The sequence below is a fragment of the Lepus europaeus genome, chromosome 1, assembly GCF_033115175.1.
Source record: "Lepus europaeus isolate LE1 chromosome 1, mLepTim1.pri, whole genome shotgun sequence".
Taxonomy (NCBI): Eukaryota; Metazoa; Chordata; class Mammalia; order Lagomorpha; family Leporidae; genus Lepus; species Lepus europaeus.
Genome location: NC_084827.1, coordinates 160986413 through 161011205, shown reverse-complemented (window position 1 = coordinate 161011205; position 24793 = coordinate 160986413). Strand labels below are relative to the sequence as shown.

Below are 24793 nucleotides of genomic sequence, written 5' to 3'. Positions count from 1 at the left end.
ACTGAAGATAATCCGCGCCAACACAGTTTCTATCTGTCAGGGAGAGATGCTTCATTTTCCTAAGCCTCCAAGGGAACAGACTGCAAGTCTCAAGAGCAGAGCTAAGGGCTCTGGGCGCCGTCCCAGCTGCCCTCCTGAAGAATCTCGTTGCAGCTCAGGCTTTGTCTTCATCGGGGTGGTGATGGAGCAAAGACGACAATCACACAAACAGCACGCACTCCCAGCAACTGGCACCATTGCAGCCCCACAACAGGTCATGGCTTCCTTCTCTGGGTATGAAAATATTAAATATCCCAAAGAATTTAAATGATTTCTGCAGCTCCCTGAACACATTGCTAATTTCCATGGCCCATCCTAGTTCATTCCAGACTGTCAACAATAAACTGGAAATTAAACCTTCAGGCTACATCTGAAATCCTCTTTGGAGAGGGCTATTCACCTAACTTGAAGAACTACACGGCTGGTAGAAGTTTTAAAAATGCTTTCAGGGGCTGGCACTATGACGTAGTGGCTAAGCCACTATCTGCAATGCCAGCATCTCATATGAGCACCAGTTGCAGTCCTAGCTGCTGCACTTCTGATTCAGCTCCCTGCTAGTGCACCTGGAAGGTAGCAGAAGGTGGCCCAACTTCTTGGGTCCCTATAATCCACATGGGAGACCCAGAAGAAGCTCCTGGCTTCGGCCTGGTCTGCCCCATCCATTGTGGTAACTTGGGGAGTGAACCAACATGTGGGAGATCTCTTTGTCTCTCCCTCTTCTCTGTAACTGCCTTTTAAATAAATAAGTAAATATATATATATATATATTGTTATTTGAAGATTTATTTATTAGAAAGGCAGAACAACACAGAGAATCTTCTATCCATTGGTTCACTCCCCAAATAGCTGCTATAGCGAGATCTGGGCCAGACTGAAGCCCAGATATATATATATATATATATATATATATATATATATATATATATCTTTAAAAAGGAAAAAAAAATGCTTCCTGAGCTTGCTGCACTAAGTATAGAACTCCTTCTACATATAGAACTGCTATTTCTTGTCATTTTCTTTTTGCTGACCACACAATTCACAGGTGCCCCTTAGTCAATTAATGTGACTTTCTTCCTCAATTCAAATGTACACAGCTGCTTTATCAGGGGTCTACATTGGCTGTTTTCAAGAAACTTCAGGAGGTGGACAGTATAGACGAGAGGAGTCCCACAGAACAGCAACAGATTTACTTCCATCTTACACGTACAAGGAACAATTTCAATAGCAAAAAAAAACCAGAAACAACCACCAGAACCAAAACAAACAAACAAACAAACAAAAAACACACATAGTGTTCTAGGGGCCAGCACCATGGCACCATGGATTTAACTCACTGCTTGTGTCAGAGTGCCATTTTGAGTCCTGGCTGCTCTGCTTTGGATCCAGTCTGGTAAGGCCCAAGTGCTTGGGCCCCTGCCACCCATGTGGGAGACCTGGATGGAGTACCTGGCTCCTGGCTTCAGTCTGGCCCAGATCTCGCTATAGCAGCTATTTGGGGAGTGAACCAATGGATAGAAGATTCTCTGTGTTGTTCTGCCTTTCTAATAAATAAATCTTCAAATAACAAAGCATTTTATAACCATCCAGGTTTTTACATCTAAAAATAAGGCATGTCTGAATTTTTTCAATTAACATATTTGCTGTACTTGTCCATTGGTTTTCTTGCCTGGTGGCATTTACTAACAGACAAGAGCTAGCAGATATGAGAAGTTTAAGAAAAATTTAAGGGAAAATTGAAAACTGAGAAAAGACATTCCCCAATCCTTCAGTTTCTATCCAGAAATCAGAAAAGGCTCACCTAGACTGATTTCAGTGAGCAAATACCCTGTCTCTGCTCCGGGTTCCACTGAAACCTAATTCTACCCATCCACACCAGTGCTGCGGAGCTGTTTGAAAACCTCGTTGCAAACACGTTGTGTGTGATCTTCTCTTTCGGGCTTTCCAGATTATTACATATAAATGAAACACAAGGTGAAAATTGGCCAGGGTATCGGCCATCCTACCCCTGTTTCTTAAAAGTTACCAACTAGTCTTGCTCATCGTAAGGTAAAATAACATTAAAAGCATCACACATTCTGGCTCTTGTCAGTCTTATTTATCTTACAATCTCCCAGAAGGCTGAAATGCCATCCCTAGCTAAGTTTTTTATATGGGGTAATATTAAGCCCAGATAATGCTTTATGATAATGTCAAAAAATATCAATGACTGTTATTTTCTTGGCAGTGAAAATCACAAAATTTTATCCCAAGAGGCCAGAAACAGAGCTAGTGTGCATTACTTTACAGTACTTAGTACAGTCTGACACTAAAATGTTTTGAAAGATAAAATAACCGTAGTGGGAAAAGCATAAGGGCACGAGACTTGGTTTCAGCCTCAGCTCTACCATGGAGCTATAAGACCTCAGGCAAACCATAATTTCTGTGAGCCTCAGTTTCCCTCTCTGTGAAATGGAGGTGTCAACTAGAAATGGCTGCAATAAGGATTCAAAAGGTTTCCGGGGCCAGCACTGTGGTGTAGCAGATAAAGTCGCCATCTGCAATGCCAACATCCTGTATGGGTGCTGGTTCGAGTCCTGGCTGCTCCAATTCTGATCCAGCTCTGCTATGGCCTGGAAAAGCAGTAGAGGATGACGCAAGTCCTTGGATCCCTGTATCCACGTGGGAGACCCAGAAGAAGCGCCTGGCTTCAGATCGACCGAGCTCCGGCCATTGCGGCCATCTGGGAAGTGAACCAGGGGATGGAAGACCTCTCTCTTTGTGCCTCTGCTTCTCTGTAACTCTGCATTTCAAATAAATAAGTAAATCTTTAAAAAACAAAAAAGGTTTAGAAGGTTTGAGGGCAGGAGGGAGGGAAGGATGGGAAGTATCACCATGTTCCTAAATCTGAATATATGACATACTTAAAATTTGCATCTTTTAAATAACTTTTTTTTTTAAAAAAGGTCTAAAATTGTACTGTTTTAAATGTCCACTTGTTATTTTTGACTTATGTAAATAACATGGCATGATTAGAGGGTTAATAAATGTATCAAACAGGAGTTAGCACTGTGGTGCAGCAGGTTAAAGCCCTGGCCTGAAGCACCAGCATCCCATATGGGCGCCGGTTCTAGTCCCAGCTGCTCCTCTTCAGATCCAGCTCTTTGCTGTGGCCTGGGAAAGCAATAGAAGATGGCCCAAGTCCTTGGGCCCCTGTACCCACGTGGGAGACCCAGAAGAAGCACCTGGCTCCTGGCTTCAGATCGGCATAGCTCCAGCCATTGCGGCCATCTGGGGAGTGAACCAACGGAAGGAAGACCTTTCTGTTTTTACCTCTCTCTGTAACTCTTTCAAATAAATAAAATAAATATTTAAAAATAAATAAATAAACGTATCAAACACATGCAGGACTAACTGGCTAGGGAATTCTCAATGTACACCAAACATTGCAATTTCTTTTGCAGGATCGCAATATACAATACCATCCTGCTGCCGTGCTGGGGCTCCTTGCATGACCACTCATCAACACTGCTCTAGACAAGCACAGCACCCCAAATCAAAGGTTTCTGAAAGGCAGCGGGCAGGCTGAGATAGAATGGGCCTGGTGCTGTAGCCCCGGGACTGGGAAAAAGCTATGGAAGGGCAAGTTTCAATGACCTGGGTCACTGCCGCAGCGCCCCTCACAGCAAGGACACCTGTAGCACGCCCGCTTCACGCAGGACTCACGGTTTTGTTGGTGGTGGTCATTTCCTTGGCTGCGGCGTCCAGGGCAGCCCTGGCCCTGGCGTTGATCCGTCCTGGGACGATGACCACCATCTTGCGCTGCTTGGCGGGCAGCTGGGAGAGGACGTCGGCCTTGAGGCGGCGCAGCATGACCGCCTCCTCCAGCAGCAGCTTCAGCTCCGCCAGGTTGGAGGAGCCGGAGTAATCCCAGCCCCAAGGCTGCTGCAGGGAACAGAGAGGCAGCCCCGTTACCACTCTCGCAGGGGGCTCTTCTCACACCCACCCCTGGCTTTGTTCACAGGATCCGAGTGACTCTACAAGAATACATAGCCCCCAAGGAGGACACATGACAAACAGAAGGGACGAGGGGAGGAAAGAAAGTCAGTAATAGAACGGGGGAAAAAACGCAAAACCACAACACCACTTATCCTAGCATTCCACAGTCTGGCCCACAGCCTTCCAAGAGCACATGTTGAAAGGCGAGCAACGTGGTGTCTATTTTATTAAAAAACAAAAACCCTCAGCTTGTCAGACTTCTCCTGTATACCGGATACAGGAGTGAATCTTCCCTAGGGCATATACAGAGTGCACTGCACAGCGTGATAAATAATGCCAGCAGCATCTTGATCTGATAAGATTTACAGGGGATTTCACAGACCCGTCCCTCAGTGTGGACCACACCAGCACAGACAGGTGCGATGTGACAAACGCAACTGCAGTGTTGCTGCTGGTGGTGATGGCGGCTGAGATCGGCTGATAACCCCCTGTGGCAAGGCCTGGGCATCCTTCGCAAACACAGCGGCCTCACTGAGCAGCTGATGGGAGGTGGCGAGCTCAGAGGCAGGTTCCCTGCCACACATCCGGAGAACATGCCGCCTGGGGCAAGTAAAAGCCCTGTCCTTCCCCACCCGTGTCTCACTGGACACAGGCCTGGTTTTCAGGGCCTTGCAGAAGCCCAGGGGCCCAGCACATCTGCTGCTGTGCACTCCCAGCAGCTCGTCTCCTCCTGCCTCACCCTCGAGAGCAGGGCTGGGCCTGCTCATTCTGGATGGCGGGAGGGCCTGACACTCCTGGGGACAGGGACGGCGTCCTCCAGGCCTTTGCTGAATTGACAGTAGAAGGAGATGGTCAGAGGTGGAGACAGAGGATGCCCCAGTGCTGTGTCTTTCTGACAAGTCCCTGAAACCGACTGGATGGTCTCCACAGTGCTCTCAGCCAGCCGTGGGGCTGGGCTGTGAATGAGCTCAGCGAGGGGTGCCTTCTTCAGCAGCCTCTCTCAATGCATGGGACTGGCAAAAATTCTGTTAAAAAGCAGCCCCGACTTATGGGCTGCATTATATAAAAACCATACTGGGACAAGTAGACATGATAATTAATTTGGATATCATGCCCCTAATGGTCTAGAATTGTCACCTCTTAGCCTTGTATGTTAAAATCTGTCATACCAAAGGTTTTAAACTGGATGTCAGAATGACAGCAATTCTATGTGGGGGCAAACTGTTGAAATCTTTACTTAATATATACTAAACTGATCTTCTGTATGTAAAGGGAATTGAAAATGAATCTTGATGTGAATGGAAGGGGAGAGGGAGCGGGAAAGGGGAGGGTTGTGGGTTGCGGGTGGGAGGGAAGTTATGGGAGGGGGAAGCCATTGTAATCCATAAGCTGTACTTTGGAAATTTATATTCATTAAATAAAAGTTAAAAAAAAAAAGAATGACAGCAATTCAAGAAGCTTTGATTAAAAATGTATCATGCACTGGTCACTGGGCTGGGTGGGAGGAAGGCTATGAAGCTGAGGGGGCATGGTTTGCATCTGTTTTTGGAGGTAAGTGTTGGTTGGGGGCAGTAAGAAGGAAGGCAAAGAATTCAAGATGGTGCCCTGGTTTCTGGGTCAGAGACTACTCGGGGGGAGACGGCGGCTGGGGACTGAAAACTCAATATGGGGAGCAGTAAAGGCAGTGAATTCAGCCTTCAGCCCCTTCCCTCACTGGCTGAGGTCCCAGGCACCAAGGATAAGACGCTCCTTTTCCTGAAGTGGATCACTTGCAAATAGGAGAGAGGTACAAACCCCACCTGAAGAGCTCTGACGCACCATGACAATGACAATGACATTCGATCAATCTGATCTACATTGATCCATGGGAAAGAGAATTTCCTATCTGATTTCAGAACTGTATGGCTTTCAAATACATTTAACAATTGAGAACCTGCCCGTGCCTCAAACTCCAGCTAAAAATGATTTGCAATTAACTTTGCTAAGCACTGCGATTTGTAAGTACTGTGTTTGAATGTTAGTGGATAATTTTAAAGTACTTGAAAAGTGTTTTCTTTCTTTTAAAAAAGTACTTAAACAATAAGGCAGACAATCTTGGTGACATCATGAACTTGCCCAGAAGCCAGGCTGTGTAGGTTGAAGGCACCATGTGCACACCGACAACCCATGGGCACGCCCAGCTCTGGGATCGGTGCTTGTGAGCAGGGGCTCCCTGAAGGCAACACAATGGGGCCACCCAGATCTCGCTCCCCAAGCCTCTGCTTTCTCTTTGCCTGCACAGAGACAGTTTCTTCCTCTTCAGATTCCTCCCTTGCCAAGCAAACCTCACTCACTGCATCTACGGTCCCCCTCCACCAAGGGCTCAGCTGCACCCCTGGCTTGCCCCAGAGCCCTTCTCGCGGGATGGCAGCTGGACTTTGCTTCTGGAGCTGGGACCTTGGGAGGGAGCGCCAGCTCAGGGAGCTAAACACACCCAGCATTAGCCACCAGTCTCTTTCCTGGAATCACTGCAAACTGAGGTGGGACTGTGAGGAGGTTGGGGAGGAGGGTGTGTCAATTTCCTCTTACCCTTGAGAGCTGGGGGCAAAACCAGAACTGATCTTGGCCCATTTCTCCAGCCAGTATCCTTCTGATAACACCATGGCCAGAGCAGCAGCAGAGAGAGCAGTGTCAAAACCAGAGGGAGGGATGGGTGGGCGAGGGAAGGAAAAGAGAATAAATACCCGCTTGGCATCACAATAGCGAAGTCCAAAGGCATGAAACTGAGGGAAGAAGGTCGGCTTGACTGCAATTATCTGCGTGTAGAGCTCCGCAGGCCGGGACATGGCTGGTGTGCCCGACAGCAGGATCACCCTCTTGGCCACCTAGAAGATAAATAGCCACAGGTGCTCTGAACACTGGGAGGAACACAGGGGCAAACTCAGAATGTCCCCATGCGGGAGGAGCTGGATGCCCCCAGGAAGAGCAAAATCCCCTGGAATCCAGGCCACTGACCACCTTGCACTTGCTTGGACATTCTCATTGCTGGCATTTCTCAAATTTAACCATGTTAGAACCAAAGGCAGACCCAAATTCCCAAGACGCTGGAGGCCAGCCTCACTCCAGAGCTCTCTGTGGCTCTCCACACACAGATCAGAGAAAAAACCTTGCCTGTGGCAAGAACCTAGTGGTTTGGTGCTGCCGACGCAGGTGGTTAAAAGCCATCTCCTTTTCTTCAAGTCCTTCCCAACTGCCTTCATAGCACCCTGTGCCAGTCTCAACCCTAACACATAAGATGTGCCATTAAATTCTATCTTTTCTGGTTCCCCCACAAAATCAGGGGGATCAAGGACTGGGCTGTGTTCACCTTTGATTTCCTCTCTGTAGCACTTGCATCCTGGAATAAGATAAGTAATCAATAAATGTTCACTGTAAGCTGAAAATAATTCAGGGGAGATGAAGTAAACTCAAAGAACACGGATTGGAACAGGAAGTGGGAGGGAGAAAGCAACAGGTGTGAACTTCCTGCAGAACGGATTTCCGACATCCCCGTTAAACTCACTAGTAGACAGTGACATGTAGGAGCAGCCCATTCACACACCCAGGATGAAGGGGCCAGGACTGCCTGTGTATAAACCACATTTGATTTTCTTCAAAGGAAAAATAAATCCTTCTTCGACTCAACTTCACATGGCCTTGATCCGAGAGAATCCCGACACCAGCTCATTTTGCAGCTGATAAGGACTTTTTTTTTTTAATTTGACAGGTAGAATCATAGACAGTGAGAGAGAGAGACAAGAGAAAGGTCTTCCTTCCGTTGGTTCACTCCCCAAACGGCCGCTATGGCCAGCACTGTACCAATCCGAAGCCAGGAGCCAGAGCAGTGGGACGTGGCTTCATTCACCTTAAGCTCAGTCCAGGCCTGTAGCAGCCTGCTCAGCAGTGAGGAAGACGGAGGTAAATGGTCAGTTCCAATGATGATGAACTTCAGGTTCTTCACGACCCTGTCACCAACCTGACCCAAAGAGGTTCAGACCCAAACATCGCGCCTCTTACAGATGACAGAACAGAGCATGAAAACTCACAAGGAGAAAGACCTGCTACATTGGAACAAGAAATCATCACAAAATACTAGAGATAAAATCCTCATCAGCTCTGAGAAGGTCTCCTACCATGGAGCTTGGGTGTCTAGAAAGAGCTTATTAACCACTGTAACCTTGACTTAATGACAATAGTAGAAGAAATCGTATGAAGTAAATCACCTAGGAGAGGAAATTAGGCTTTCAAATGGATACACTGTCTCATAAAAATAAATAAATAAATGGGGAACAGAGGGAAGAAAAATGATTCTTTATGAATATACAACGTACAGCGCTTCTGCCCTCTCAACAACCCCTGATACCTAATTCTGTTATGATGGGAGAGCTGTGAATTTCTCCAGCTGTAATTTTCCACACTTCAATTACCCAGGCCTTCTAATTTCCTGCATGGTTTAATGCAGACTCATTAAAATAACAATGAGCTTCTTGAATGATGTCTGTAGCATCTTCTGCATTGACTTAAGACTATTTCAATGAAATGGGCAAAATGAAAAGTTTTATCAATAAGAGAAAATCTGCCCGTCATCCCAAACCTGTTCCCCACATCGCTGTGCTTGCCTGGGAATGGAGCCTGGGCAAAAACAGCCTGCACATCAGGGGATGGAATTCAACTGACGGTCTTCTGCCAGACATTTAGAGGATGTAGTTAACACCAAGTTGGTTCTCCCATAACCTTCCCAGGGTAGACAGTGACAGGACACTGTAAATGGACCTCTGTGGGCATTAAAAAGTAGAGAAAACACTACCAAAAACGCTAGCACTGAGAAGAAACCAGGATGGTGCCTCCTCAGTTATGAAATAATAATTTAGTTATGAAAAATAATTTAGACTGCTCCCTGCTCAGCCCCCACATGTCTGAATTGTCACCACTGTCAGCTACGTGGCCTCTAATCCGTGCCCAGCTGCAAAGGCTTCACAGGATTCTTTGTCTCCACCTCTGAGAACTTCCAGTCCAGGAAAATACAAATGCACACAACTGCACAAATCAACTCTAAACAGAACGCACTTTACAGTTAACTCCTCTGGCTAAGGAAAGAAAGCTACAAGGGGACAATGTGGGGAAATGACTTTTACTCGGTGTCCCCGAGAATGTGCCTCACAGGAGCCGACACGGCTGGGAGCTGTCTCCTCACGGGCTGGAGGTGGGAAAGCCCTGCAGAGCAGGCCCACCGCAGGACAAGCTGCTATATGTCATCTGTCAAGGAGACTCCAAGGTAGTAATCCAAGGAGATAAACTACACACGGATTTTAAGAAATGGGCCAAGAGAAGGCTCTGCTATAGAAAATAGCTGGAGTTGTTTTAAGGTCATACAAGAAGCAGTCCAGAACTTTTTCCATCAGTTTCCACTGTCATCATTATTTTTCCCCCAACTGAGCATTACAGAACTATTCTAATTGGGCATACTTGACCAAGACCTCCAGACTAGGAAAAAGATCATGTTCCAAAAAGCTCAGATCTTATACCCAGTGTTATTCCCAAAGGCACTTTAAATAGATTTTATGTAATATATTCAATTTAGGCAGGACATGGAGAAGGCAGGTGACATCAGCAACAAGGCCAAGTCCACACCACCCAAGTGTCCCAGCACTCGTTAGCCATGACCTGGCAGCGACACTGAGGCTCTGTTTCAATTTGTTCAGAAGCCATCATAGAATCTTGAAAAACAAGGAGAATGGCAAGCATCATTTGGAGGTACATGGCCAAAAGTCCGCAGATCAAGAACAAATGCTGGGACTGGCGCTATGGCGTAGCGGGTGGAGCTGCTGCCTGCAGTGCCAGCATCCCATATGGGCACCGGTTTGAGTCCTGGCTGCTCCACTTATGATCCAGCTCTCTGCTATGGCCTGGAAAAGCAGTGGAGGATGGCCCAAGTCTATGGGCCCCTGCACCCATGTGGGAGACCAGGAGGAAGCTCCTGGCTCCTGGCTTCGCACTGGCACAGTTTCAGCCACTGCAGCCAATTGGAGAGTGAACCAGTGGATGGAAGAGCTCTCTCTCTCTCTCCCTCTGCCTCTCCTTCTCTCTGTGTGTAACTCTGACTTTCAAATAAATAAATACATCTCTTAAAAAAACAAAAAAGGGCCAGCGCCATGGCTCACTTGGCTAATCCTCCACCTGTGGCACCGGCACCCCAGGTTCTAGTCCCGGTTGGGGCGCCGGATTCTGTCCCGGTTGCTCCTCTTCCAGTCCAGTTCTCTGCTGTGGCCTGGGAGTGCAGTGGAGGATGGCCCAGGTGCTTGGGCCCTGCACCTACATGGGAGACCGGGAGGAAGTACCTGGCTCCTGGCTTTGGATCAACGCAGCGCTGGCCATGGCAGCCATTAGGGGAGTGAACCAACGGAAGGAAGACCTTTCTCTCTGTCTCTGTCTCTCTCTCACTGTCTAACTCTGCCTGTCAAAAAAAAAAAAAAAAAAAAAAAAAAAAAAAAAAAAAAAAAAAAAAAAAGAACAAATGCTGCTTTCAGGGGCATGGAAAGCCAAGACACTGTAACAAAAAATGTCCTACATGAAGGACCTCTGTAAGGGAGACCCCAGTGGAAAGAAGTGGCCATCAAAGAAGGTTTTACCTTTCTCCAAAGGGAGGAGAGAACTTCCACTTTGCTTATGTCCCTGTCTAAATACTGACAGAGTTTGTGGATTCAAAAGGCTTCCATAGCCTAGGCAGCTCATGTCAAGGACCTCAGGTGGCCACTGGTATCATACCTAACAGTGTTAACTGTTAAATTAACAACAAGAGTCACTGTGCATTAACTCCCCATGCAGGACCTCTGTCCTCAATGAGTTGTATTATGAAAGTTAACTGTAAAGCTAGTTCTCAAAACAATTTTGTGTGTGTGTGCATGTGTGTGCAAATTGTTGAAATCTTTACTTAGTATAGAGTTGGTTTTCTGTGTACAAAGTTAATTGAAAATGAATCTTAATGGAGAATGGGACTGGGAAGGGGAGAGGGAGGAGGGGAGGGGTGGGAGCATGGGTGGGAGGGTGGGTATGGTGGGAAGAGTAACTATATTTCTAAAGTTGTACTTATGAAATTTGTATTCCTTAAAAAATAAATTAAAAAAGGAACAACTGCTGCATCACAGACACTACCCAAGGAGCAACAAGAGAAGCAATAGTAGTAGTTAAATCTAGAGACAGGAACAAGAGGAAAGATGCAGTGACTGGAGTCTGGGAAGAACACCGAAGTTATATTGTTCATTCTATTCTTGAATAGCGCTCCCCATGACAAACAAGACAGACCAAGACAAATGGCACAATTATGAGCACTGTTGACTAGAGGCCATTCAGTGATACTTGAGAAATGGCCTTTCTGAGTCTCTCATTAGGTCAGTGTATTTCATAGAAACAATTCCTTCTACGTTCTAGCTTGTGTTCCAAAAAGAGAGAAAGTTCTAGTCAAAAGTCTGAAAGGTGCTGACTTAACTAAGTTTTTCTGCAGGATAACCACAATGCTTTCAAGGAGGGGATCATTGCTCTGATGTCAATACAATTCAGATGGCACATACACGGGGAATTCTTGTATAAGAACAGACAGAGAGGCTGGCGCCGCGGCTCACTAGGCTAATCCTCCGCCTTGCGGCGCCGGCACACCGGGTTCTAGTCCCGGTCGGGGCACTGATCCTGTCCCGGTTGCCCCTCTTCCAGGCCAGCTCTCTGCTGTGGCCAGGGAGTGCAGTGGAGGATGGCCCAAGTGCTTGGGCCCTGCACCCCATGGGAGACCAGGAGAAGCACCTGGCTCCTGCCATAGGATCGGCGCGGTGCGCCGGCCGCAGCACGCCTACCGCGGCGGCCATTGGAGGGTGAACCAACAGCAAAATGGAAGACCTTTCTCTCTGTCTCTCACTGTCCACTCTGCCTGTCAAAAAAAAAAAAAAAAAAAAGAAAAAAAGAACAGACAGAAAGAAGAGTGAGACTACAGGTGCGCAGGTTCAAAATATAAAAATTTAGGGCCAGCCTTGTGCAGCAAGTTAAACCACTGCTCATGATGCCAGCACCTCATATCACAGTGCCGATTTGAGACCTGGCCACTCTGCTCCTGATCCAGCTTCCTGTCAATGAGCCTGGGAAGGCAGTGGAAGATGGCCCAAGTGCTTGGTCTCCTGTCCTACGTGGGAGTCCCAGATGGACATCCAGGCTCCTGGCTTCAGCCTGGCCCAGTTCTGCTGTTGCAGCCTTTTGGGGGAGTGAACCGGTGAATGCATCTCCTTTCTGCTGCACTACCTTTCAAATAAAAAATAAATAAATAAATCTTTTTTGCAAATATCAAAATGTTTTGAGAATACCTCAAATGGTTTAATTATAGTTGATTAAACTAATGCCACTCTCAACTTTAACGCATGCAAAACACTTGTGGATAGGCATAATTAACACAGTACATAGACTAAAATTAAATACTCAGGTGGATTTTTTTTTTAATCTGGAAAAGATAGACTATTTTACTGTGTGTTTTAAATGCCAGTAATTTCTTTTCACGTTTGACTCCATAATGAAAATAGGGAACTAATCCAGAACTACCGGACCCCAGAGCTCTTGTCCCACAGCGTCATTATACCAGGGAAGAAAATGGAATACACAGGTTGACAACTCTCTCCCCCCTCTGCCCTGGAAGAGGCCAAGAGCCATCTCTCAGATGTAGGGGGATGAGGTTTCTGCTCCCCACTTCCCTGTTGCATAAAAAGATGGTCACTGCTGTGTGGGAGGTATCAGTTGAGGCCAGGTTACCATCTACCAACAGGAAATGGAAAATATGGACTTTAATACATTTATGCAACAGGATGCTATCTTCAAAGTCATTTATTTTAATTTACTAGAAAGGCAGAAAGAGAGACAGCAAGAGAGCGAGAGAGAGAGAACACAAGTACTTCCATCTGCTGGTTCACTTCCCAAATGCACAAAACAGCTGTGGCTGGACCAAGCCAAAGCTGGGAGCTGGGAACTCCATCAGGGTCTCCCATATGGGTGGGAGGGACCTAAGTACCTGAGCCATCACCTGCTGCTTCCCTGGTGCACGTCAGCAGAGACTAGATGTGAAGGCAGGACTCGATCCCAGGCAGTCTGATATAGGACTTAACCCACTGCACCACAATGCACGGACCAAAGGTGATTTTAACCCTGCTTCTTACAACTTCCAGTCTTGCCTGCTTTCACACATCTGCATGTAAAAATACAAACACCTTACTTGGTATTAGTAGCCTAGGCAAGCCGTGTGTTGGGGAAGAAAGATGTCACATTTCCCAGAAGATAATGGCACCAGTTTCTTATAACCTAACAACACGTCCTTTAAATGCCAACTGCTGCAGGATCAGGCCCTGCTATCGCACAGATTGTACCATAAAGTCTAATTACCTCATTAAGCATATTGCTGAAAATATCTTCTGATATTAATTATCAGAACATAGTTCTAAGAGATGTACACATTAGAGGAACAATCAAGTGGTATTAAATTAGGCCCTTATGTGGCTTTTCAAAGACATACTTTACTTCCTCCCAATTAGCCTCTTATTCCAAAAACATTCAGATTAATTTCCCCAGTGTACCCGTATTTAGATCAGCGCTTCTCAACATGGGTGGAGGAGTACGAGATGGGCAGGCAGTAATCTGTCCCCTCCAGGGGCCATTTGGCGACATCTGGAGACAATTTCGGTTATCACAACTGGGAGGTACTACTGGCATCTAGTGGGAAGAAGCCAAGGATGCTAAGAAACACCCTACAGTGCACAGGACAGCTCCCCACTGCAAAGAATTGTCCAACCTAAAATGTCAATACCTCTAAGGTTGCAATCTAGGTGAAAACAGCAGAGAGACGAAACGTTTACTTAACAGAGTAGCATAAAACGCCCTATCCTACTCCCGCATCCCAACCCTGCCATAGTCCAGCATTCCATGAAGTCAGTGGGACAGAAGAGAGTGGACTCAGGCCACCTGCAGGAAGAACAAGCCGGGCTTCTGGGTCCTATTTTAAAAGAGTAATCCATCCAGATTCTGTAGCAACCGCAGACTACAGCGTACTAGTTAGAAGTATAAAGATTTTTTTTAAATGTGTCACTCTGAAATACGTCCAAGGCATTAAAGAGGAACCTGCTGTTCCCAAAGGCTCAGAGGCACAGAGCTCAGGCACCGACATGTAGCAGCAGCCGGCCTGGCCTGGCAGCCGCTGCACTGACACTGACGCTGCTTCGAAGCTTTCATATTCTAATGTTAATGATACAATCTATCTATTGAGCGATTCCTTTTGTCTAAACAATCAGGGGTCTAGATTTAATTTTAGTTATGGCTCTAATATTGGGTCCATAGTACAAAGGCCTAAGAATATTTTTCTAAGGAAAACACATTAAAGTCTCCCAAAAGAAGGGGTCACCACCCTAGGAAAATGAGTTCCTTTTAGTGGGTCCCCAAATGGCCCGTGATATATAAATATTTATAAGTAATATGAGCATAGGATCAAGCTTTTAAGTTAAGGACTTTTACTTTCAGATTTGGAGCCTATGACATAAACCTGTCTCAGAAGAGATATATTACCTGCTAGCCCTAAAAAACCTAAAGCTTGAAATAGTAGGCAGCTAAATGTGTTTTGCAGGTGGTCAGTAGAATTAAGATAATTTTCAAATACTAAGTTTCACTAACATTTAGCATATTTGGTTTCCCAAGCTTGGGTAAAAATTAAACTTTTAAATAAGAGCTGTATTTTTTCTTTCTTTTTTTTTTTCAAAGATTTTATTTATTTACTTGAAAGGCAGAGTGAGAGAGGGAGCAATATCTCCCACTTGCTGGTTTACTCCCCAAATACCCACAATAGGCAGGGCTAGACCAGGCAGAAGCCGGGAGCTAGGAACTCCAGCCAGGTCTCCCACATGAGTGGCAGGAACCCAAGTGTTTGGACCATCACTTGCTGCCTCTCGGGTGCACATTAGCAGGAAGCTGGGTAGAAAGTGGAGGCAGGACTGGACCCCAGGCACTCTGATATGGGATGCAATGTCCCAGGGGGCAGCTTTACCACTGTTCCACAATGCTGCCTCCCAAAGCTTGTGGTGCAACACAAATGCTGTCTTAACAGAGTAGAGGGTGGACCTACATTCTGCTCAGCCCACACAGAACAAAGAGGATTTCTCCAAAGTCATCTGTGGGAGATGTCTAACTTGGCATGGGAGGAACAGGAACTTTTCTAATTATACTTCCCCTTCTCCCAATATAAGGAAAAACTCACTCTACAAACACAGAAGAAAAGCTGGGGGCCGGCCCCCTGTCAGGGGTAGGGCTCGGGAACACAAAACAGACACAGAAGACACGTGCAGCCTATATTGCACGTCAGATGACACGCAAAAAGACTTGAACCTACACCACATACCCAGGCCCACCTGCCCTGAGGCCAGTGCTCACACCATCACACCATCACCGAAAGGAATGTAGAGAGCTGGTCCTCCCGTTAACCCAACAGGCTTAGGGTAGCATGGAGAAGGGTCTCGGCTTCTGAGACAAGTCTCAGTGTGGCCAGTACTTCCTGACGAGACACCAGCTCCAGCCTGGTTCTTAATTTGTGTAACTCATCCCCTGGGCTCCCAGGGCCTCGATGGTTTTGCCACTACAAGTGACTTAGAGACCGGCAGTTTCTCCTGAGTTGCTGGAGACTCTCCTTAGAGGATCCTGGAGTCCAGCCCGACCTGTGACCCTCAGTAGGTCTTCAACTTGAGACAGGGATGACAGCACTGACTGCTGGCTCCTTAGCAGGGTATCAGGAGGAAAATGAACCAGATGCCCTGAGTTGATACTGAGTCCTGTCTCAGACCCCAGGCACGGACTGCAGCCTTGCTCTCCAGGACCCCCCGGCAAACCCGAGCAAATACAGCAGATCTTGCAGCTGGTCCAAATTCAGGCTCCCTCTCTTCCCAGCAGTACCCACCTTCAGGAGCGGCATAGCGGCTCGGCAGCGGGCTGTCTTGCTATTCTTGAGGAAGTGGGATTCATCCTGGAAAGCAAACAGCAACGTAGTTAAACCAGGTGCGTTCCTGAGTGGACAGAGCGTGGGCACACTTCATGCCTGATGCTGGCCTGGCATTTGCTGAGTGCTGGATGCCTCCCTGGGGACGTTGTCATCCAGGGCACAGAGCTGTGGGCTGGGGAAGGACCCAGGGTACTGGAGGGCAGCTTCTCTACCACATGGGTCAGTCGCTTCAGCTCTCGGGGACACTCTCCCACCCAGGAAGTAGGACTGGTTGTTCTTCACCCTGCCCACTGCCTTGTGAGGGGCATGAGAGTGGAGTGCTGAAGACCCACCGAGCGTCCTGTTCTGTGTGAGGATCTGGGGGGCCTGGCCACTTCCCGGGGGCATGCAGTGCAATAAGGATGTCAGACACGCCAACAGCTGATCAGACATAAGCACTGGCACTGAGGCGGGTGTGGACAGAGCACTGTGGGAACTCAGACTTGGGAGGACAATGACAGGACTCCGGTCCTCAAGGGACTGCCTGTGATGTTCGGAGCACAGAGGTTGATTGCTTACAGAGCTGCATTCTGTGCGTGAGCAAACATGGAGCTCGCCACAGCTGCTAAACCCAAATAGACATCTAACACATTATTAGTCGTTGGGGACAAGTTTATGGTTTGGTACACAGATTACTTGGTGAATGACTCTGAGCAACTATTTCGCCTCCCTATGGTGCCAGTTTTTCCATCTGCAAAATGGTGTAACAGTTTCCAGAGCATGAGGTTGTTGTTATGTCTTCAATGGGCTAACACATGTAAAGCACTTGCATGTCCTGTCACACAGCACTCAACAGCTTCATATGACGCATGACTGCAGCTACCAGACAGGGCCCGGCTCCGTCCCTGAAGGTGAACCAGAAGTCCCTGTTCCATGTCAGCTACAGGGAATAAAAGGGGCCTCAAAAGCACGACGGGGAGCGAACGTGAGATGATGACCCTAAACATCAGGGCGGTTTCCAGCCCCAGAATCCTGCAGTGTTAAGATCTGTCCTCCAGCTTCACGACAAGCCCTCATGGCAGCTGTGAGAAAAGTGTTTATGGATAGATACCACAGCAAATACAAAGGACGTGGAAGGGTGAAAAGCGTGGCACGACTGGGACGGGCTGCAGGAACAGCCGGAACCTGAAGCTTCTCTAAGAGTTGGGACATCTCAGAGCGGCCACTTCATTCCTCCAGAGAGGACTGGGCTCTTCCTCAGCCCTGGTGGTAAGCAGCTAGCCCAGACTCCGACGGCAGGGCAGGTGATGGGCCACAGCCAGAACGGCAAGCATGCTGAAGCCAGGTGCAACTCGGCTTTCCTCTCGAGCTTGCTGGCTCCTGCCTGTAGCCTCTCTCACAGTCAGGCTCGCCAGCTGTGGAGCGGATGCCTCACAAGGACGCAGGATACCTGCTCCGGGGCTGGGGGTGGGAGGATCTGCGGTCATACATGAAGGCCCCAGTGGAAGGGAACACACCAGAGAGGAGGGTATTGTTCTGCCCACACACCCTGGAGCCGCTGCCGTCATCCTGGAACACGTCCTCTACTGTTTTTCATTTCACATGCCGGCTGACATTTTTAAAAAGCCACACTTGAATTTGTGCCAAACCAGAAATGACTCCCCCTAAGACTCAGAGAGATGTTTTAGCTTTGAAAAAAAATGTCCACATTTATATTTTCTTATGCTAAGAACACAGTGTTGTTCTTAGGTCCAAAACATAACACCAGACCCCCTGAGGGCAGCAACTGTGTCTCCTCCTGCCGCAGTACTTTCATCTGTGAGCTGCGTCGACACCCTCAGTGCTGGCAGAGCTGGCCGGGTACCAAGGCCGCCTGTGCTTTCCTTATGAAGCGTGTGAGCAGTTAAAAGAAGGAAAGCCAGTAACTGACAGGTGTGCTGTCAAATCTGCGAGACTTTTGTTAAATAAAAAATACTAGTGCAAAACATACTTTTTTTTTTTTCCCCAGGGGGAGAGATGCTGTGACTCCACAGTGGCTGGAAGACATCAATTAACCACTTGAGCTGTGGGTCTGAGCTGCTCCTTGCTGTCTCCAGTAGGTCCCTGGAGCCTTAGGCGGCCTGGAGTTCATGTGCAGGCTCCACCCAGGCCCTCACACAGTGGAAGAGATGGGCTAGAAAGCCCCAGCCCATGCCGATCCATCATGTTTTGGAAAAAGCTGTCTGGGATATGCTAACATCAGGTGGGCTGAGAACCCTGATGTGAGAGGAAGAAACACTAGATCCCCACAAAATAAACACAGTGATTTCTACTCTCCTAGACACTGACTGAGGCTCGGTGAGACATCAGAATTCTTAGTACTTTTAAGCAGAAAGTTTCCAGAGATAAATTACTTTGCCAAGGGACAGGCATTGGCCTGCTGGCTGAGACACCGGCTAAGATGCCTTTGTCCCAGCATCTTAATTCCCAGTCCTGGCTCCTGACTGCAGCCTCCTGCTAATGAAAACTCCAGGAAGCATCAGTGAGGGCACAAGGGGTCGGGTCCCGGCCATGCATGCGGGAGACAAGACTGATTCCCAGCTCCCGGCTACAGCCTGGCCCAGCTCTAGCTGTTGTGAGCATTTGGGGATATGTGAAGTCAATCAGTGGATGGGATCTCTTTCTCTCCCCCCCCCCCCCACCTTCTCCAATAAATAAAATAAGAACAAACAAACAGAAAACCCTTGCCAAGCCACTTACAATGATGACAACTTTAAAAGAGGTGGTTTTTAGCTGTTTTTCCAACCTGCTGAGAAGGTCAAAACTGACAATGTTGACCAAGCCAGCTGTCAGACAGTCCTTCCCGGTCACCACGACGTTGACGCGGTCTGGGCTCAGAGATGGCAGCCACCGCAGGAAGGCCTGGGGGTGACAGGAGAGAACAAAACCCACATGAGGGTCTGGCACTGCAGCTGCCGGCTGCAGCCGCAGCCCACGTAGTGACACTTGCACAGTGGGCCAACTTCAGCCTTCCCTGAAAAATGAACCCCGTTCCTTTCGTGCATGTCCGCCTGTGTCTGCCACAACCCTTGTCCCACACACAGGCGCTCTTCCCCCATCACCCACTCTTTCGCTGGCCACTGATGGTACACGCCCCCTCCCCATCGGCAGCTGTGGGTTTCATCCAAGTGGTCTGTGACTACACAGCAGGTTTCTGCAGTAAAAGAACACAACTCTTCGCAAGAAGAATTTTCTAAACGACTTAGCAGAAAGAAATCTATAAAGGGCTGAAGGCAAACTGAGTGTTCCCTGATGACACTGGAAATGTTTACATCAATGTTTTCTACCTCGCCACCTGCTCCCCCCAGCAATCTGACCCTCTTTAGCCAAACCCAGGACCCGGAGCCAGCAGAAGTCTTCCAGGTGCCATGTCAGCACCTGGGCAGCCAGCTGCTCCCCGCCTTGCCTGGCTGACACTGCTCTGATACCAGGGGTGCTGGCCTTTGCGTAGTCCCAGGCCCGCTCGTAACCATGTGCCTATCTAACTCTCCCGCAGAATCTGTGAAGGTGCAGAGGGAATCTAACACACACCACGTACATACTGAGGGCCTGCCTTCCACCGTTTCTGGCAGAACTCTGATTACAAGGTCAGGAAGAGAACAAGGCACTGTTCTGATGCACACTCGTGAAGCTGTTTGGTCTATCTTCGGTCAGAGTAGCACGTCTGGGCAGGAGGCTCAGCAGCAGCAGGTAGGGCTGCCTCCTCTCCATGGCGGCTTAGGGAGACTTTGAGGGAGCCACAGGCCGACGGCAGCCATACAAAGCTTGGAATGGCCCCAGCCAGTGAGCAAGGTCTTCCTAAGCTGAGTGAGCTTGGGGGGATTTCGATTCATGTCACAGAACCACTCTGACTCCTGGATTTACAGTAGGAATAGCTCCAGGGTGAGCAATAATTCAGTGCTCTTGTCAGGCTCTTCCCCTCCAAAGGCATCCGGCAGCCAGTGAACGCTGACCCACAGCAAACCCTGGGCCAAGACATCAGCCAAGGGGACCTCACCCGCAGGACACGTGAAGCCACATGGGAGTCGGTCTGGTCATCTGTCTGTGGGGTCACTGCACCTGACTACGATGGGATTCAGGGGAAATAAAGGAGGTAAAAAAAAAAACCTTGAGAATAAACTGCGGTGCAGCTGGAGGGGGTACGGGCAGCAGGCCAGCAGGGGCGCTGCAGGGATCAGGTGACAGAAGGACCTGAGTCTCTAAGACAGTCACTCCTTGGCTCTCCTCCCTAAAAGCAGACTTTTATTTATTTATTTATTACTTTAACACCGAGGGTAACCCTCGGTAAGATTCCCAAGACAGAGAGAATTCACCTGCTCCCAGGTGAAGCGCACGGAGGACGGTACCACCACCAGCAGTGGCCACTCCTTCCGGTAAAAGGCGGCGATGCAGATGGCTTGGATGGTCTTCCCCAGGCCCATGTCGTCGGCAAGCAGCAGGCGGCCTCTCTTGGCTATGGCAAAACTGAAAGCACACGAGGGAAGGTCAACAGCGGGGTCCATTTTCCTGGGGCGTCAGTTAATCCGGCTTCAGAGAAGTGGGTAAGCACTGGGTGCTGCAAGCAACTGCACCACTCAGCATGGGCCATCCTCACAGCAACACTTGCTCCCCAAGGAGGAGAGAGCAGCAGACAACCAGGGGCAGAATACACGAATTAAAAAAAGGAAGCACGAGGCCAGCACTGTTGCATAGCAGTTAAGCATCCGTCTGCGGCACCAGCATCCCATAGGGGCGCCGGTTCAAGTCTCAGCTGCTCCACCTCTGATCCAGCTCCCTGATAATGGCCTGGGAAAGCAGTAGAAGATGACCTAAGTGGTTGGGTCCCCGTACCCACGTGGGAGACCCAGATGAAGCTCCTGGCTCCTGGCTTCACATCAGCTCAGCTCCAGCCATTGTAGCCCCTTGGGGAGTGAACCAGTGGATGGAAGATCTCTCCCTCTGTCTCTTTCTCTCTCTGTCTGTGTAACTCTGCCTCTCAAGTAAACAAACAAATCTTGAAAAACAAAAAAGGAAGCAGGGGTGGGCATTCAGCTGAGCAGTTAAGATGCTAGTTACGACACCGTGTCCCGTTTTGGAGTGGCTGGGTTCTAACGTGGCTCTAACCCCTGACTCCAGCTTCCTGCTGATGTAGACTCTGGGAAGCAGCAGGTGATGGCTCAAGTCACTGCGTTCCAGCCACCCACGTGGGAGAACTGGATTCGGTTCTAGGCTCTCGGCTTCAGCCTGGCTTAACCCCAGTGACGTGCACATTTAGAGAATGAAACACAGGATGGGAACTCTCTGTCTCTGTCTCTCTTTTCATCTCTTAAATACATATGTTAAAAATATATATATATATATATTTAATGTGAAAGACAGTCAAACTAGGACAAATGTGGAAGGGTGCCCAAAAGGTAGGGTGAAGACCTAGAGAATGAGGAGTTTGTGGAAGCCGAAGGAGGAAGCTCCGTGAGGAGTCAGCCTTGGCCCCAGGCAGGCAAGGCCCAGCGGTGCACGAGGAGCGTGCAGTCCCCAGTGGGGCTCCGCGGGGCAGTGTCCTCACGCCAGCAACTGCCTAAAAGGCAGGCAGGAAAGAAGAGCTGGTGCGACTGCAGCAGGCTTTCTGAAGAGCAGGCTGACTGCATGTGCGAAGGCAGAGGGAGGGAGCCGCCAAGACAGGACGCTGGTGAGGAGGACGGACTGGGCCTCCTGGGAGCAAGCGCATTGGTCTGGGGGGGGCAAGGGAGAAGTGGGCATTGACCTCAGCACGGGTTCTTTGCCAGCCAGCAGCCTCCAGGACCCTAAAGTCCTCACGGGCAATGACCCCTTCTAATAGTTGCTACACAAGAGTGGATTCCATGGTTTTGGAGCCAGATGGGCTGGGGCTGGCATGCCGGTTCCACCGCTTAGTAGCTGCCTGCCTTTGTGCACGCCACTTAAGCCCCCTACACCTTGGCTCTGCCAACAATAAGATGGGAGGGGAAAAAACTGTACCCACCCTGGCGACTTGCTGGGGAAGGCTCAGTCGCTCAAGGCACTTGGGACAGTACCTGGCACCACGGCAAGCACTAAGCAAGTGTCTCTATTGTAACTATCATTCCATGCAAAGGAGAGAAAGAATCGACACAAACAGTAAAAACGACCTGCTGAGCCACACGACGAATCCGTGGGAAGCCGGAAGGACCACGAGTGCTAGACGTGCGGTCCCCTGCTCCCAACGCTAGCCCTCTTTCAATCTAACTCTGACAACACTGAGAATCTGCTCTGAAACCTGGCAGTAATATGCTTGTTGAATAGCTCTCTTCCTTCCCTGCAGTAACTCCAGGCTGGACTCTGCCTTTCACTGCCTGGAAACATTGTTGCTAAAGAAGGAAACCCAGCAGTGGATCTCCAGATGTGGAGATGAAAGGCAAGCTATTGTGGCACTTCACTGACACCCCAGCTGCCACAGTGGCCCCCTAGGGTGACAGGCGTGTCCCTTCCTGCAGCTCTGAGATGGCCAGTGAGGTCCTTCCATGGGGAGGAAAGGCACCCGGCTGTGCTCTCTCACCCCTTCCAATTGGGCGCAGGCCCTGGGAAACCTTCTAGACCAGTTCTGGGATCAACCTACCCACAGACTGATGAGGTGGGCAGTGTGGGGAGATGTACTTTTTATCCCACCCTCTGACTGGCAGAACTGGTGACCAGGCAGGACAGGCAGCATCCAAGCAACAGCATCCACAGAGAAGCCACACCCCTGGAGCGGCTTTGTCTGTCTCCTCCACTTTCCCACTCACCATTTCCGGATGGTTTGGTCCCTGGGGTCATTCTCAACGCACCATGGGCCCCCTAGACTGTCTCTTTCCTTTCTCCCCTGCCTTGAGGCAGCCCCACTAGGGAACAAAGAGGTCAAAAACTGGTAACAGAGAAACACAACAGCTCCAGGCCATCCCCAGGAGAACAGAAGGGAACCACACTGCACTCATAACCAGGAATCACCCACCCCAGCTCAGTGAGTTCTGGCACATGGCTACCTCTCTAATGCCTGACTCATTCACCTGCTGAATGGGCCCACTTGGGTCTGACAGGAAGCTGACATCTCTAAGAGACTCTGCTCCAAGAATTTAACGGTGTGCTCAATTGTGTTCAACAAAACATAAAATTCCTTCCAATACCAAACTGCCACCTCCTCAGAGGGTAAAACTTGAGATGGGCATTTCATTAGAAACTCTTAAAGAAGGGGTACAGGTACCACCAGTAGCCCCAAAGTGAGGTGAAAGCTGTGGCCGTGCTCTGCTTCTGCTGGTAACACATCCTGTGCCCACTTGCCTGCGCCTCACACATCGCCCCTCGGTGTACTGGGGCAAACTGGCAAGACCAGCATGAATAACATGTGACTATCCGTAGCCACAAAGAACCTGGATACAGAAAACAGGGGCTACCCGAGGGCTGGGGCTGGGCAGTCCCTGTCTCACCTTAGAAAGATCAAGGGAATAGCCACCTTGGGCCCTGTCAAAATGAGGTCCAGGACCAGTACTGTGGTGTAGCAGGTAAAGCTGCCACTTGCAGTACCGGCATTCCATATGGGCACCAGTTCAAGTCCCAGCTGATCCACTTCTGATCCAGCTCTCTGCTGTGACCTGGGAAAGCAGTGGATGATGGCCCAAGTCCTTGGGCCCCTGCACCCACATGGGAGACCAGGAGGAAGCTCCTGGCTCCTGGCTTTGGATCAGCACAGATCCAGCCATTGTACCTACTGGGGGAGTGAACCAGCAGATGGAAGACCTCCCCCCCGCCTTCTCGCTCTCTGTCTGTCTCTGCCTCTCTATAACTCTGCCTTTCGATAAATAAATATGCAAATATATTTAAAAAAAAATAGGCCGGCACCACGGCTCAATAGACTAATCCTCCGCCTTGCGGCGCCGGCATACCGGGTTCTAGTCCCAGTCGGGGCACTGGATTCTGTCCCGGTTGCCCCTCTTCCAGGCCAGCTCTCTGCTGTGACCAGGGAGTGCAGTGGAGGATGGCTCAAGTGCTTGGGCCCTGCACTCCATGGGAGACCAGGAGAAGCACCTGGCTCCTGTCATCCGATCAGCGCGGTATGCTGGCTGCAGTGCGCCGGCCGCAGCGGCCATTGGAGGGTGAACCAACGGCAAAGGAGGACCTTTCTCTCTGTCTCTCTCTCTCTCACTGTCCACTCTGCCTGTCAAAAAAAAAAAAAGAGAGAGAGAGAGAGAGCAAGTGCATTAACGGAGAGATGGAGGATGGAAGGGAAGGAAAGAAAAGGCTGGTGGACAGGGCCAGGGCCACAGGAGGGAGATAAGGGGAGGCAGTGCCCAAAAGGCACGTGGGGAACAAAATCCCATTGGCTGCAATAGCCACCTGAGGCTTCAGGCTGGGCCGCAGCACTGCTAACAGGGCTCCATCAATCTGACAGCCCAGTACAGCTGTCACTCTTAGTGTTTCTGGATGGACTTTCGAGATCTCCTCTTTCCTCTCCTTGAACTCCCATGTTTCCATGAGAAAGCAAGGTCAAAGCGGTCGCCTTGCTTCTCTAAGAAGCTGCAGAAGAGGACGGGTCAGCACACACTTTACCCTTTAGACTCCAGGAGCACCCTGGCTTTCTTCTGCAGGGCCACCACCTCCTACTCTCAGTCCTACCAACCGGGTGGGGCTGGCCCTGTCCTCTGCTCCAGGGATGTGCCTGTCACTGGGTCTCACCAACAAGTCTTCACGCTCCCAACCCCCAGGGACTGGCTTGGACATCAGCACCAGACTTAAGCC

The 24793-nt window shown here is 49.2% G+C and overlaps 1 protein-coding gene across 4 annotated transcripts in view; it reads right to left on the bottom strand.

Annotated features, from left to right (window-relative positions):
- SMARCAL1 (SWI/SNF related, matrix associated, actin dependent regulator of chromatin, subfamily a like 1) overlaps window positions 1–24793 on the bottom strand; it is a 67703-nt gene that overhangs the window by 20616 nt on the left and 22294 nt on the right. For all 4 annotated transcript variants that reach the window (XM_062191410.1, XM_062191420.1, XM_062191431.1 and 1 more), the window contains exons 7-11: window positions 20365–20515; window positions 18752–18913; window positions 15992–16057; window positions 6738–6878; window positions 3742–3960 (exon numbers count right to left, since the gene is read on the bottom strand). In XM_062191410.1, the coding sequence (XP_062047394.1) occupies window positions 3742–3960; window positions 6738–6878; window positions 15992–16057; window positions 18752–18913; window positions 20365–20515 (739 nt within the window). The remainder of the gene's footprint in view (window positions 1–3741; window positions 3961–6737; window positions 6879–15991; window positions 16058–18751; window positions 18914–20364; window positions 20516–24793) is intronic.